Source organism: Populus euphratica, unplaced genomic scaffold (genome assembly GCF_000495115.2).
Source record: "Populus euphratica unplaced genomic scaffold, PopEup_1.0 scaffold13.1, whole genome shotgun sequence".
In the NCBI taxonomy this organism is placed as follows: Eukaryota; Viridiplantae; Streptophyta; class Magnoliopsida; order Malpighiales; family Salicaceae; genus Populus; species Populus euphratica.
The window spans coordinates 217646-231660 of NW_011499872.1; the positions used below are offsets into that span (position 1 = coordinate 217646).

At 32.5% G+C, this 14015-nt stretch overlaps 2 protein-coding genes and 1 long non-coding RNA gene across 6 annotated transcripts; all 3 read left to right on the forward strand.

The window, feature by feature from the left end:
• Window positions 1-590: 590 nt before the first annotated feature.
• Window positions 591-1131, forward strand: LOC105127441 (uncharacterized). The gene is made up of 2 exons (XR_842631.1): window positions 591-692; window positions 951-1131. It is a non-coding gene; the product is annotated as an uncharacterized LOC105127441 (long non-coding RNA).
• A 2459-nt stretch (window positions 1132-3590) lies between these two features.
• Window positions 3591-8145, forward strand: LOC105127445 (protein TONNEAU 1a-like). The gene is made up of 8 exons (XM_011028752.1): window positions 3591-3802; window positions 4414-4546; window positions 5252-5340; window positions 5456-5578; window positions 6825-6958; window positions 7078-7100; window positions 7182-7338; window positions 7874-8145. The coding sequence occupies exons 1-8, from the start codon at window positions 3716-3718 to the stop codon at window positions 7923-7925; spliced, it is 798 nt and encodes a 265-aa protein (XP_011027054.1). The 5' UTR covers window positions 3591-3715; the 3' UTR covers window positions 7926-8145.
• Window positions 8146-9202: 1057 nt separating this feature from the next.
• Window positions 9203-13224, forward strand: LOC105127443 (adenylate kinase 1, chloroplastic-like). 4 transcript variants are annotated; one of them, XM_011028750.1, is made up of 5 exons: window positions 9203-9672; window positions 9982-10122; window positions 10353-10625; window positions 12047-12217; window positions 13117-13170. In XM_011028750.1, the coding sequence occupies exons 1-4, from the start codon at window positions 9343-9345 to the stop codon at window positions 12185-12187; spliced, it is 885 nt and encodes a 294-aa protein (XP_011027052.1). In that variant the 5' UTR covers window positions 9203-9342; the 3' UTR covers window positions 12188-12217; window positions 13117-13170. The 4 variants fall into 4 exon arrangements, with proteins under 4 accessions (XP_011027052.1, XP_011027053.1, XP_011027051.1 ...); XM_011028751.1 differs by lacking the exon at window positions 13117-13170 and adding an exon at window positions 12846-13041; XM_011028749.1 differs by having other exon boundaries at window positions 9204-9672; window positions 13059-13224.
• The last annotated feature ends 791 nt before the right edge of the window (window positions 13225-14015 follow it).

The following is a 14015-nucleotide window of genomic DNA, read 5'->3' on the forward strand; positions in this document are numbered from 1 at the left end:
TAACATTTATCGGTGAGAGTGCTGAATAGCTGTTTTTTTATAAAAACAAATTATGTTTTTGTTTTAAATTAATAATTTTTTAATATTTTTAAATAATTTTAATGTATTAGTACTAAAATTAATTTTTAAAATAAAAAATTATTATTTTAATATATTTATAAATAAAAAATATTTTAAAAATAATAATTTTCATATTGTTATAGATTCTACTAGTTACATGACCCGCGCGATACCGTGAATTAATTATTTTTTATATTTTTAAAAAGCTAAGATCTAAAAGTATTAAGTTTTTCTATAAAGTTATACCTAAGAGTCTTAGGTTTGACTGTAACGTCTGATTCAAGAGTAATATTTATAATATTAATAATAACATTAAACTTGCATAACCCAAATTTAAGTAGGCTTGGCTACAATACCAAACCCAATAGCATTGGACATGGGTCTAGCTGCAAGGCCGTATCATAAAAGTGTGATAATTAAATAGATTAATTAAAAAAAAACAAAGCAAAAAAACAACATGAAGAAAAAAACTAATGAAGAAAAATTAAAAAAAAATAAATTAATTGGGTTAATCCTTCAAACCAGGTTAACCTATCAAACCTTAGATTCGCGTTGTAAAAGTTTGATAACTAAATAGGAAAAAAAAATTAATGGGTTAACCTAAAATTAACTGGGCTAACTCGTTAAACCAGGTTAACCCGTCAAACTTGAAATTTGTGTCATAAAAGTTTGATAATTAAATAGATTAATTAAAAAGAAAAAAACAAAGAAAAAAAACCAATATAAAGAAAAAAACTAATGAAGAAAAAAAATATGAATTAACTGGGTTAACCCTTCAAATCAGGTTAACCCATCAAACTTTAGATTCGAGTTATAAAAGTTTAATAACAACATGGGAAAAAAAATTAATGGGTTAGCCCAAAATTAATCGGGCTAACTCGTTAAACCAGGTTACCCTGTCAAACCCGAAATCTGTATCGTAAAAGTTTGATAACTAAATAAAAAAAAATTTAACATTAACAATTTAAATTAAATAAAAAAATCAATTAAAAAGAAAAACAACTACAAAAGCCATCAGCCTTTTCACTATAGACTGCATTGTGCAGTCCATAGTCAAAGACATGAAAAAAAAAACAAAGGCATCGACCGGGAGTTGCATAGAATTTTTTTTAATATTAATAAACTAATTTAATTAAAAAAAACCTCTAAGAAGTAAAATAAAACTAAATAGAAAGAAATTTAACAGTAACAAACTAAACCAAACAAAAAATAATAATTATAAAGAAAAAAAGCAAAAAAAAAAAATCAAGTTAAATTGTCAAACCAAGTTAACTCATTAAACCTAGGATCCGTGTCATGATGTCTGGTAACTAAATATATATATAAAAAAAAAGTGAATGTTAACAAACTGAACTAAACAAAAAAAAAATAAAAAGAAAAAAAAATATAGGTTAACTCGTCAAACCATGTTAACCTGTTAAACTTAGGATTTGTGTCATGAAAGTCTGATAACCAAATAAAAAAAATAACATTAACAAACTAAATCAAACAAATTTTTTTTATGAAAATAATATTTTTTTTTTTAAATAATGGGTCAACCTAAAATTACCTCGGTTCACTCGTGAAACCAAGTTAATCTGTGAAACTTGAGACATGTGTCATGAAAGTCTAATAATTAAATAAAAAGAAATTTAATATCAACAAAGTAAACTAAACAAAAAAAATTAATTAAAAAAAATAAAAAAAACTGGGTTAACTTATCAAACTAGATTAACTCGTTAAATCCAGAAAACGAGTCATGAAAGTCTGACAGCTAAATAAAAAAAATCTAATATTAATAAATTAAATTAAACAAAAAAATTTTGTTAAAAGAAAAAAAACAAAGAAAGAAGAAAAAAATAATCCCAAAAGCCATAAAAAAATAAAACAACTTAAAAAAAAACCTAAAGTATCAGTGTTTTACTGTGGACTGCACTGTACAGTCCACAATAAAACACTGATTTCTTTTAGTATATATTACAATAAAAGTGAATTTTTTTTCATCAATTCCCTCTGTTACAATAGGGGTGAATAAAAAACGGATCAAACTGAGAAAACTAAAAATAAACTAAAAAAATTGAATTGTGAAAAAAACCCAATTGAATAAATTAAAATATTTTAAAACCAACCAGTTTGGTATCAATTTAATAAGCATGAAATTAAAAAAAAAAACAAATTAAGCAAAACCAAATAAAAAAATCAAACCAAATTAAAAAAACCATGTTAAATTGAAATCAAACCCATTGAGAATTACCAAAAAAACCCAGAACACGATATAGTTTTTAGCTTTTAATTTAAAATAATTAAATCAAATTAAATTAAAAATAAACCAGTTGGGTTTTAATTTTTGTCGTAAAATAACCAAATTAAAATTGATTGATTTGAACTAGTTTTTTTGTTTAATTTAAGTTGTTTTTAAAAAAATGAGTTTAGTTAAAACAATCACCCTAAATATTAGTGGATTTTAATGAATTTTATAGCAATAAAATAAACGATTCAAAAATTTTATAACATGAAAACTCATGTCATTGTATTTGTTCCTGTAAAAATCGTCAACTTTTAGTTTTTTATGACACCTTCAACTTCTTCGTGAATACTCGACACTAGACGGGAATTCAATTTCAATGCCATTAAAATTGAAAATCGCTGGTTGTCTAACTCTAAAGAAATCTTTGCTAGCTGGGACATTGCCTTGAGTGATTGTTAGGAGTTGAGTAGCTTCTATTTTTTTTTTTATGTATTTTAAAAATATTTTTTTATTAATTCGTATTTTTTTAGTTTTTTATATGATTTTAATATACCAATATAATTTTTTTAAATAATATATTTTAAAGTAAAATAATATTCTTTTTTCAAAATACTCTACACTACCATACTAAACACACAATGTGTTTGGTCTTTTTTTTTTTTTTTTTTCCCGATGAAGCTACTCTTTACATATATATAAAGGTTTTATATTATAAAAACACTTGTAAATTATAAATCCATTGATTATTGGGTCTTTGCAAGGATCTGGGAGGTTATTCGTATATCTCGAGCCACAAAATATTGCGATCTTGTCATAGTTACCTGAAGGTATTGTAGTTATAGCAACTCCAAGTTTACAAATCAGTAGAATAACATTTAAATACTTATCAGCTTAGAATAATTAAAAATGTTTTTTTAACAATTTTAATTCTATAAAGCAACAAAGAATTTTTTTACTAAAATCATATTTAATCACTAATTATTTATTTTAGAAGATGGCGATGTGTTCTCGAGTGATAATTCTAAAATAATATCAACAACTAGCATGATCATGGATGGATAATCAATGAAATTATTGAATAATAACATAAATTATTATAAGATTATATAACTTATATTTTTAAACATCCATTCAAATTGTGCGAAACAGTATGCTGCAATGAGTTCCTCTCCTCACCAACAAGTAGGACCCACAAACTCTAACTTCAGATCCTGACATGGACGACCCAGATCCAATCTTCATTACCATCGTCCTCTGGACCCCACGTTTACGACTCCAGTCATTACTTTGACACACCCCACGGTCTCTCTCCATCTCCCCTCTCTCTGTGTTTCATTTCTACTCAAAAAGATCAAAATTTTTCAAAAAGAAACAGTGAGCAGGGAAGAACAAACCAGCCATCCTTTTTTTTTTTTTTTTCTTAAAAAAATGGACGATTACACGAGAGAAATGATGGACCTGAAAACACTCGTCACTCGAACCCTAGAGAAGAAAGGCGTCCTTGCTAAGATCCGGGTATCAAACCTTCAATTTCCTTTTTATAATGATAATAAACTGAAAGTACAATGGTTATTTTGATTGTAAAATCTTAATTCTGTTGCCTCAAGATAATTAATCGAGGCAAAGGTACTTTTTCCTGTGTGGATCTCGTTCAGTGGAAAAAAAAATTGAATGATTGTTTTTGCTCTGGATCTTGTTTTATTTGTTTGAAATTGAAATTAGGTTCTTTTTTCTCGTAGTGGATGGGAGGAGAAACGGGTATTTTTATATTTTGTAGCTAGGGTTTTGTGTTTCATGCAAGATCAAAGCTTTTGTAGTCCAATGTGAAGCAAAAGGTCTCAAATTCTCAGTGAATTAGATGGCTTTTCCTTCTTCCTTTTTGTAAATTTATAAGCGTTTATCTGTTGTCTCATGCTAAATTTTTGTCCAGGAAGTGTTCTATGAAGCAATTCTTTTTCGTTTTTTAATCCTTAACTGTGTTTATCCAGTCAAATTAAATTGAAAATGTAGCCGGGCACAGTAATCCCTGCTGGGTTGGTCGCTTGGTCTTATTTCGCCATTGTCGATATAGTTTTTAGTTTCCTTTTTATAAATTTCTGTATCTTACTTGTCTACTCTGTTGGCAGGCTGAACTCAGGGCAAGTGTTTTTGAGGCAATTGAAGAGGAGGATAGGGTGATTGAAAAAGATGAAGGCTTACCTCCTGCATTATTGGGTAGCTGCAATGATCGTGCTAAACAACTTCATGCTTCTCCATCAGGTTGCTCCTTGAATTCACAGCCTTTTCCATCTGTCTGTCGAGTTTGAAAATATTAAGCCTTTTCTTTAATTAGTTTTTGTTTGAATTAATGTAATCCATGATAGCATGTTTGTGTACATTTTTAGCATTTTGTTGTCTTTATGAGAGCTTGTGTAAGGTCTTGAAAAAAGTTGGATTGCTTTAAATAATGGGGGGTAATTGACTTGACAATTTATTTTTCTCATGCACTAATACTTATGTTTCAAATCACTCTATCATGGTAGATAACAATTTTGATGCAGGGGGGACAAACTAAATAAAATTTTCCCCCAACCAGAATACTTTTTTGAAATCTCTCACAGGCAACTAAAACTTTGAAGCTTCGTGAGTGGACATGCTTTTGGGGGCTGAACTCAAAAGTTATGTTATTTTAGATTGGTTTAGGCTGTCCTTCAAGTTTTCGTGTTAGAATCATGAGAGTATAGAGGACATTACAGGACTGCTGGTCTTTCATTGGATGTTGGTTTTTGATAAGACATGATATCAAATAGCTATTCTCCACGTTCCCAATCCTAAAAAATGTGCCTCGAGTTACTTGCTTGTGGTGTTTAAAGTTTCTAGTGATTTAAGCATTTGTGCACGTGTTTTTTTCTTGTAAAACAAGAAAAAATAAACATACATAATTGTTTGTGTATGTTCTGTTGATTTTTCTTTTAAAAAATGCAGGGAGGCTGCTAACTGCACTCATATGTGAATACTTAGACTGGGCGCAGCTAAACCATACACTAAAAGTCTATCTACCAGAATGCAATTTGGTAATCATGTAATTTATCAATGGTATTTTTGCAAGGATTTTTTAACAACTTTGGTACGATACTCATTGCACTTAATTTGTGAATATTAAACAGCAATCCTTACTTTCCTTTGCAGCAAAAAGATTCTTGGAAAGCTGAGTTGAAAGAATTTAGTAGCAAGAATGGATATGATCTGAACAGGAATGGAGATAGTGGCCCTTTGCTTTTGGATGTTCTTGAAGGATTCTTGAAATTTGAGGTTTGTCCTTGTTTGTAGCTGCATATCTACATATAAGACTGATCTTAGGGGAAATAAAACCGGCAATGCGATGCTGGACTCCTGGCTATAAATGTAATGCAATGCTATCTCTTTGGGTATTTGATTATTTGTTAGACAGATCACACATAATAAGAGGAATTGATGCCTGATTTTGTAATAACTTTTCATGCATGATAGTAGGGAATATGGTGAACTAACATGGATGATGTTTTTTTGGTCTTATGTCACTTGGATGAGTGGAGTAGTTTTATTGTCTAAATTTGGGGCTGAAATGAGCTTGCTAATTTTTCGCAGCTATATAGAATTTAAAGTTGGTTTCTTAATGGTCCAGTCATGGACAGCCATTTCTTATCTTTGGATATTATGTTCTGCAAAAGCTTAGGAGCTAATTTTCAAGTAGATTATTTGACCAGTTTTAGTTGGGGAGATTTTGGTTCCTGAGAAGACTATTGACTATGATCTATCACATGGTTCACTGTTGATTGAAAGAACCTAAATAAACTGAGTGAGGACAAGTTCCCACCAAAAGGACTCTGGGAGGCAGAAGAGAGGAGAAGGGAATGTGTAACCGGGATGAATTCGTTAAGTTGGATACATCTGTGTGCTTGGATGATCAGATTCACATTTATGAGAAAAGCTTTTGACAGTTTTAAAGCCTAAGAGATGTGAGTTGAAGATTAATGTCTCAACTCCTTGAGCCGTAGTTCTTACAAGCTTAACTGGAGAATAAGATGACTATCAGGAAATGCACAAGAAGAATGAATCTGAATGAGCTGATGTGGAAAAATGACATAACATGAAACTAATTTTGAGAAGCCTGTGGTCATAGATGGAGGTAAGAAATTAAGGATTTATTTAGTTAATTCCAAGTGGCTGTGATGTAAGGCTTTTGTTTGGTACCATTAACTCTTATACTGAATGTTCATATTAATTAAATACAACATGCATTCTAAGTGGCAATTTAGGATTTATTTAGTTAATTCCAAGTGGCTGTGATGTACGGCTTTTGTTGGGCACCGTCAACTTTTATATTGAATGTTGATATTTAATTAAAAACAATATGTATTTTTTTGTAGGAGATATCTTTTTCTTGGAATAAAAGGTTTTAAAGCTTTATCCAAAACTCAACTGACTATATTGCTTGTGCTTGTTAAAGTTTTTTTCTCCTGATAAATTTTCTCAAACCATTCACTATTAATTATAAATGAAATCTTGTTTTTGACAGAATTTATCACAAGGAAGGGATGCTGGAAGGAGAGTACCAGAGGCCGAGTCCTTATCCAATGTAGAGTCTAGGAATATACGAATGCGAAGACCCTCTTCATCATCTGTTGCTGGTGGCTTACCTCCACTAGGAAGGTTCTGGGCCATTTCCAACTTTTAATTTTTCTTTCCATACCTTTCTTTTAGATGGTGTCTTGATATTTTCTCCCCAGCACTACTCATAATTGTTTCTGTTATGCTTATGTTTATGCCAGGCCAGCTTCTTCCCTGGCATCTGGTGAGTGATTAAAATATGCATTACTTGCTCAACCTTTTCTTTCCTTGCCGTTCCCTGTTTCTGATACCGTCTATCATCCAGATAGGAGAGCAGGGTCTTCCATGTCTGGTTACAGGAAAGATGATTACAGTAGGAGATATGACAGTGAAGAACTTCCTGAGGATGTGATTCAAGCTTCTGCTGCCCTGGAAAACCTTCAGTTGGACAGAAAAGCTCGGAACCTTACTTCATCTTGGAGGTTTGTTTCTCATACTTGCTTCTATGAGATTCTTCCATTATGTACTAGTTAAAATGTATTTTGGATGTGCTTTGATAATAATTTGCATCTGGAGCACTACAAAACGAACTGGGAAACTATAGATCACTATTTATTAAAAAATCGCTGAGGGGGTGATTAGATTGTTATGAAGTACTTTTTCATTCTGAAAATTAACTTATCTTGGAAGTAGCACCCCGAGAATCCTGAGACTGTATTTTGATTGGTTTACCTTCAATCCATTCTTGTATAGACGTTCTGAAGTAGCCAAATTGGTAACTAAGTAGCTAGCAGTTGTGTACACTGCGAATAGATCTTGCATAATTAGAGGTCTTATAGCATGGGTCTTGTGACATCATCCTGATGAACTGAAGTTCTGCATTTGGGAAAAAGTTAGCAACATGGTCATTGTATTTCTAATGCCAAAGATTCTGTTTGCCAAGGTAGCCTCATGCTTGTGTTTTCTAACTGATTAGCCAGAAAAACTCGTAACCTTATGCATTGGGTTTGGTTGCAGGCATGCGGGGGATGTCATCAGTGATGATGATGGGAGGGTTGACCATATTTAGCCGAATGGCATCCTCAAATGATGCAGATGTAGCTTAGTGTGTTCTTATCTTTATCCATTAATGTTTTATTATCAGCAAAAGGAGGGTAGCGAATTGTGTAATTCTGATATTCTTTTCATTGGTTAATTATATTGTGAGGTGTTCTAGTGCTTTGGTGATTTTTTCGTCTTGTTTTTCTTGTCTTTTCGTTATTAATACATTTTGAAATCTCGATTAGTGATGGCCAGAAAACTTCTGTGCATAAATTGCCGCAAATTTTTCAGTTGATGCGTAGTTTAATGAGTTATCAGCAAGGATGAAAGTTCAAGCCTGTTAAGAGATGCCTTGAGCTTTATCTCGCCACCATAAGAGCATGGATAATTCCAGCTCTTTATTCGCGATGCGAAAGCATCCTATATAATGGGAGAATCATTTGGAAACTTACGCGGCGTGGCTTGCCTCCTTGATTAGAAAGAAAGAGCCTCTGGGATCATGCTGGTTTGATGGGAAACATATTTTGTTAGTTTACAAAGCAGAGTGTTTTTTAAAAATTATTTTTTGTTTTAAAAATATATAAATATTTTTTTATATTAATACAATAAAATTATTAAAAAAATATCAATTTTATATTTTTTAAAGTACATTTATTTTAAAACAGATTTTAAAAAAACTCACCTATGACCTGAGATTATAACCAAGTCTAGAGCAATATTGTTTTAAACATGCTATTTTTCATGATCATTAGCATCCTGAATGCCTTTTTCTTGTTTCATGGAAAATAACATGAAAAAAAGGGCTCATGATCAATTCTCAAGCCACGATATTTCTTTACTACCGAATTTCAAACCTTAAAAAATGGTCTGTGTAAGTTGATTATATGTTTTGTAACCCGACAGGATATTTTAAAAATTCTAGTCTTTTTTTAAAATAAAATTTTATCATTATTTTTTTATTTTTTTTTATTTGCAATGGATAATAAATAATTTTGGATTAACTAATTTATATAAATGCCAATCTTAGTGTATCGAGCACATTATTTATCAAGTTCAGGGTATTTTACATGTGATGTAATATAATTAAAAATTGCTATTTAAAACCATATTAAAAAATTATTTTTAAAAAATAAACTCACTTCCAACCATATACATCTTTTAAACTTAAATTAATCTCTACATTGGATTTTAGTCAGATTAAAAGAATAATTAAAAAAAAAAAACCCAATAAGTATCCCAGCACACTCCTGAACCCCTCGTGACGGAATTTCAAGTTTTCAACGTCAACTTTAAAATCACGTGCTGTCTCTCTCTTCACTTCGAGGACAGTAAAAAAACCTCGAGTCCCCCAGCCCCAGCCTATCATCAATCAAACACAGAGCCTCCTCCTGCTTTCCACTCGCCCCCTTTTGCTCTCTGTTTCCAAAAAAACAACCGATCTATCCATGGCAGTTCTTTTAAGAAACGCTAAAACCATAACAAGAACAACAACATGTTCAATAAAACCACTCTCTTCCTGTATTTCTCGAAATTTCTCCTCAACTACGTTGAATTCCGAAACTGACCTCAAAGTACCTTCTTTTTTTTCTTGCATTTCCCCCCCTCTCCGTCAAGAACCTAAGGACAGAAATGTCCAATGGGTGTTTCTTGGCTGTCCTGGTGTAGGTAAAGGCACCTATGCTTCCCGTCTTTCCAATCTTCTCGGTATTCCTCACATCGCCACAGGTGATCTGGTCCGCGAGGAGCTCAATTCCTCTGGCACACTTTCCTCCCAGGTACTCACTCTTGGAGTATTGAATTTCCGTGTCCCTTACTTTTTTCTTGAACTCTGAGTCTTTGCAGTTGAAATTTGCATCGTAACTTTATTAATTTTGCCATGACTGAATTGCATTGTTAAGTTTATTGATTCTGTTAAAGACTGCGTTTTTGTGGAGATCGTGACATGGACTGTTACCTTTTTGATATTTTTGGTCTTGATGGGGGGAAATCCCAGGTACTATCACGGTTGGGCCCCACATGATGGGACTGCATTTGTGTTGAGCTGATATTGCGGGTGTGGTTTTCTGTTTGTTGTTGTACTGCAGCTTAGGGAGATTGTGAATCAAGGGAAATTGGTTTCTGATGAGATTATTATAAGCTTATTGTCGAAACGTCTTGAAGCTGGAGAAGCTAAGGATGAGTCTGGTTTCATTCTTGATGGTTTCCCTCGAACTATTAGACAAGCGGTGAGTTAATTGTTATTTTCTATAGTTCTGTTGGCAGTTGTCTATATACTCTCATTAATATTGAAACTGGTAAAACAAGTCTAGTTGTAAATGATTAGCTGGTTGAGCGCTTGAGGTTTCTCATTTGCATCATTTGAGTTAGTTCGTTATGTTAAGTACTTCATTTCCTTTTTCACGTCCCTTTTAGACAATATAATCTATCTGAAGTTCATGTTCTGTTCATGCTACAGGAAATATTAGAGGGAGTAACAGATATTGACTTGGTGGTGAACCTAAAGCTTCGAGAAGAAGCTCTGCTTGCAAAATGCCTTGGGAGAAGGATTTGCAGTCATTGTGGGGGAAATTACAACATTGCTTCCATTGACATCAAGGGTGAGAATGGGAAGCCTGGAATTTACATGGCTCCACTTCCAGCTCCTCCACAATGTGTACCGAACCTTATCCAACGAGCTGATGATACCAAAGAAGTTGTGAAGGAGCGACTTCGTATTTACAATGAAATGGTATTACTCGTCTTTCATTTTTCTTATGTGTTTTATTGTTTTAATCTAATCAACAAATGAACTTGTGCACATAATTGTGAAGTTCTATAGCAAGCCATCTGTTGACTGGCCACGTGTAATATGTAGGATATCATCTTCTTTTGAAGTTTGTTGTCCCAGATGATTATGCTTTATAACCTTTGTATGATACCTAATTGTGTATTCAGAAAAAATTTAGACCACTGAAAAATATGCAGATGCTTGATATGTCTATTATGATTTCTCCCTAAGTGCTTCACTTTTGGAGAGATTATCAGTGCACTTGTATAGAAGTCACACAAAAATGGTCTTAGTATTACAAATGAATTTGTAAGAAATAGTTGACACGTGTTTTCACTAGAAGAACACAAGCTTTTTACTGGCATGCAATAAATGAACCCGGTCTAGATGCTGATTTCCACACAAAATATATTGCTGACTTACATTCGTATAAGACATGTCATGCTAGCCCTTGTTTCTCACCTGTAGTCAAATCACTTTACTTGCAGTCAAACAACATTGCATCTTTAATTATAGAGTGCCCTACATCTGTCTACTCTTGCACTTAAAAGCGCTCCAGTCTTTCTCTCGTATTTTATGTTGCTCTGAACAACCTCAAGGCACCTCGTTGCTGCTTCTCTCTTCTACACTTCCCTCATCTAAATATCCAAGCAATTAATTTTTTCCATGACTGCAACTGTTAGGATTTTTATGTTCTTTCACTGTGACAAACACAAAGGACATGAGTGCAGGAGCAATTTTTATTGGAATTCTACGGTACAGTGTCCAAGTGGAGTTTTCATTTCCATTAATATATAGAGTCATGAACTCTATGGCTAGTCTAGCAGTTAATATTTTGTTAGTTTTTTATTGTTATTGTCCTCATTGTCAGTATAATCCAGGTGATCCTAAGGTGTCCTTTTTAGCATCTCAGTAGTGGTTTACACTTACAAGAATTTAAAAAATAAAAAAAGAGGAAAAGAATAGTGGTTTATCTTGATATACCTCGTGGGAGAAGGCAGGGATCACAGTTTGGTGTTCCTGAGATGCATGTACAGTGTATTGGGTACATTTGATTTCAAATGCATTGTGTTCTATTTTAAATGTATTTCCACGGGGTGTTTTCTCAACAGATAAATGCGAGAAATTTATTATCAATACATAGATGCCATGCTGCATGTTTCCTCTATTCCCTCCACCTCCCTTTATTGTTTGTTTTGAAGTGGCAAATAGGAATCAAAATGTTGCCTTGGAATTGGAATATTGGGCGGAGAAGTGCGCGCTTATAATAATGGGACCATTAACTTCTGGCATAAATTATTATTATTTTGACGTAACAGTTGTAATTGTTGTTTGTACAGCAATTACTGACCTACCATCTGCAAACTGTCTTTTTCCTGCAGAGTCGACCTGTTGAGGAGTTCTACCGCAATCGTGGGAAGTTGTTGGAGTTTGATCTTCCTGGAGGAATTCCAGAATCCTGGCCAAAGCTGCTGGAAGCTCTGAATCTTGATCACGAGGATAAATGCACTGTAGCAGCATGAACTCCTGTAGTTCCGTGAGATATTCTCAAGGTAAGTTAGGTCATTCTTTGCAAGCGGGAGACTGCATGCATATTATTTAGATAAAGGGGGTTAACAGTTACAGTAAATAAACAAGCACAAACTATTTTCAATAAATTTTATTGTTTGGAGAGCAAGGAGGCCTTGTGCACTGCTGGTGATGTTATTTGTTTGTTAGATGGATTGGTTTGTAATGATTAGATAGTGGACAAATGTCAGTGCCATTCAATTTTGCTGTAACATTTGGTTATGAAGTTTGTTTTCTAGGGTTCTTTGAACAGAAAGAGCAAACAATAGAGGGAGTTGAATAAACAGCACTATATGACACGGAAATGCTGTGTTCTAGTTTTGTTTAGACTCGAGCACCTTTCCTTCTTGTTGTTACATTAACTATTGTGAGATGCTGCCTGCTATTGCTGTTTCTTGCATGTGTTGAGACTGAATAAGTAGTTGGAGTTCCCATGGTTAACCTTGTCCTTGCAATATACTTGTTGCACAAAACACCAACACTCTTGTTCACTTTCTGAATGTTTAAGAAACAAAATGCTCACCTAACTCGTTAGCTTCTGATCCATCGACTTGATTTTTCCTCATCTCCTCACAGTTTGTATTTCTCGATATGATGGTTCACTCCTTTCAGGTCAACGTGAAGCATCCTAAATTGTGTTCTCTACATATTTGCTTATATACTGTTCGGGGTTTTTTTTTTTTCCTTGTGAATTGTTTTGCCTTTTCTTTAGAGATACAATTTCTATAAAACACCCATTATATGTTAATAATTGTGCCACCAATATGTTCCTACCTAGGGCTTTAAGGATTTCTTTTGACTGATTTAATTTTCGTTAATGTTCAGGTGGTTTCTATGTTGAGGATGAATTATGTACAGTATTATGATTTAGTTTCCTTTTTAGGTATTCCATCGAAGTCTCGTCCTCCTTTCTTCCACTGGTGGAAGTATGACGCAAGAAAATCTTAGTGTTTTGCAAGGAACGAGCTTGAACTAGACAACTTTAGATTGGATCAAAACATTATAAATTAGAGTTTAATTTTTTTTCACGTATTTATAGGATTTTTTTCACATGATTAATTTGAGGCTCGCTTCATGATATTGTATTGTTTTTTACATGTTTTTGATATATTATATTTATTAAAAATAATATAGATATTAATTTTGAATCGGGTGTAGATAGATTCTAATTTGATTTGCTTAATAAATGACTTGATCGTATCGAGGTGGTAATTGGTTTCATGTCATCGTAATTTAATAAATTATCATAATTGGATTGAATTCTGCTAAGGAGCCAATCTGTTGACAACCCTATTAACTAATTATGTTTTCTTAAAGATAGGTGAAGGCTGTTTAATGTTTTCTATCATTTCTTGTGAATTTTTCAGCAACTCTCGAGTTGACTTGAGGATATTTAAATTTTTTAATTAAAATACAGTATCATTTTAGATTAAAAATAGCTAAATATTGGTACATGTGGTGCTTTCAACAACCGCAAACAACATTCAAGACGCCTTTCTAGGTGTCTTGCCACCACTTTTATCATGGTTTACTTGCATAATGGTCCAGAACAGTGTGTTCATCTGTTAAATTTATTATGTTTTATTTTTATTTTATTGATTGTATTATATTTGATTTATTTGTTTTTAAATTTTATCTCTTAATATTTGATTTTTACATCAAATTTTGGTTGTTATTTGTTTTTTATCATTGTTTGTTTTTTCTTGTGCTTTTTTTTTTAAAAAAATTTCAATATCACCCCTTAATATTTGATTTAATTTTTTTATACTAATTCTGTTTGTC

Bases quoted from the DNA above. Each gene is read 5' to 3' on its own strand.
- LOC105127443 (XM_011028750.1), top strand. From the start codon at position 9,343: ATGGCAGTTCTTTTAAGAAACGCTAAAACCATAACAAGAACAACAACA. The intron at 9,673-9,981 runs GTACTCACTCTT...GTTGTACTGCAG, and splicing joins CTGGCACACTTTCCTCCCAG to CTTAGGGAGATTGTGAATCA. The intron at 10,626-12,046 runs GTATTACTCGTC...TTTTTCCTGCAG, and splicing joins TTCGTATTTACAATGAAATG to AGTCGACCTGTTGAGGAGTT.
- LOC105127445 (XM_011028752.1), top strand. From the start codon at position 3,716: ATGGACGATTACACGAGAGAAATGATGGACCTGAAAACACTCGTCACT. The intron at 6,959-7,077 runs GTTCTGGGCCAT...TGTTTATGCCAG, and splicing joins GGCTTACCTCCACTAGGAAG to GCCAGCTTCTTCCCTGGCAT. The intron at 7,339-7,873 runs GTTTGTTTCTCA...GTTTGGTTGCAG, and splicing joins AACCTTACTTCATCTTGGAG to GCATGCGGGGGATGTCATCA.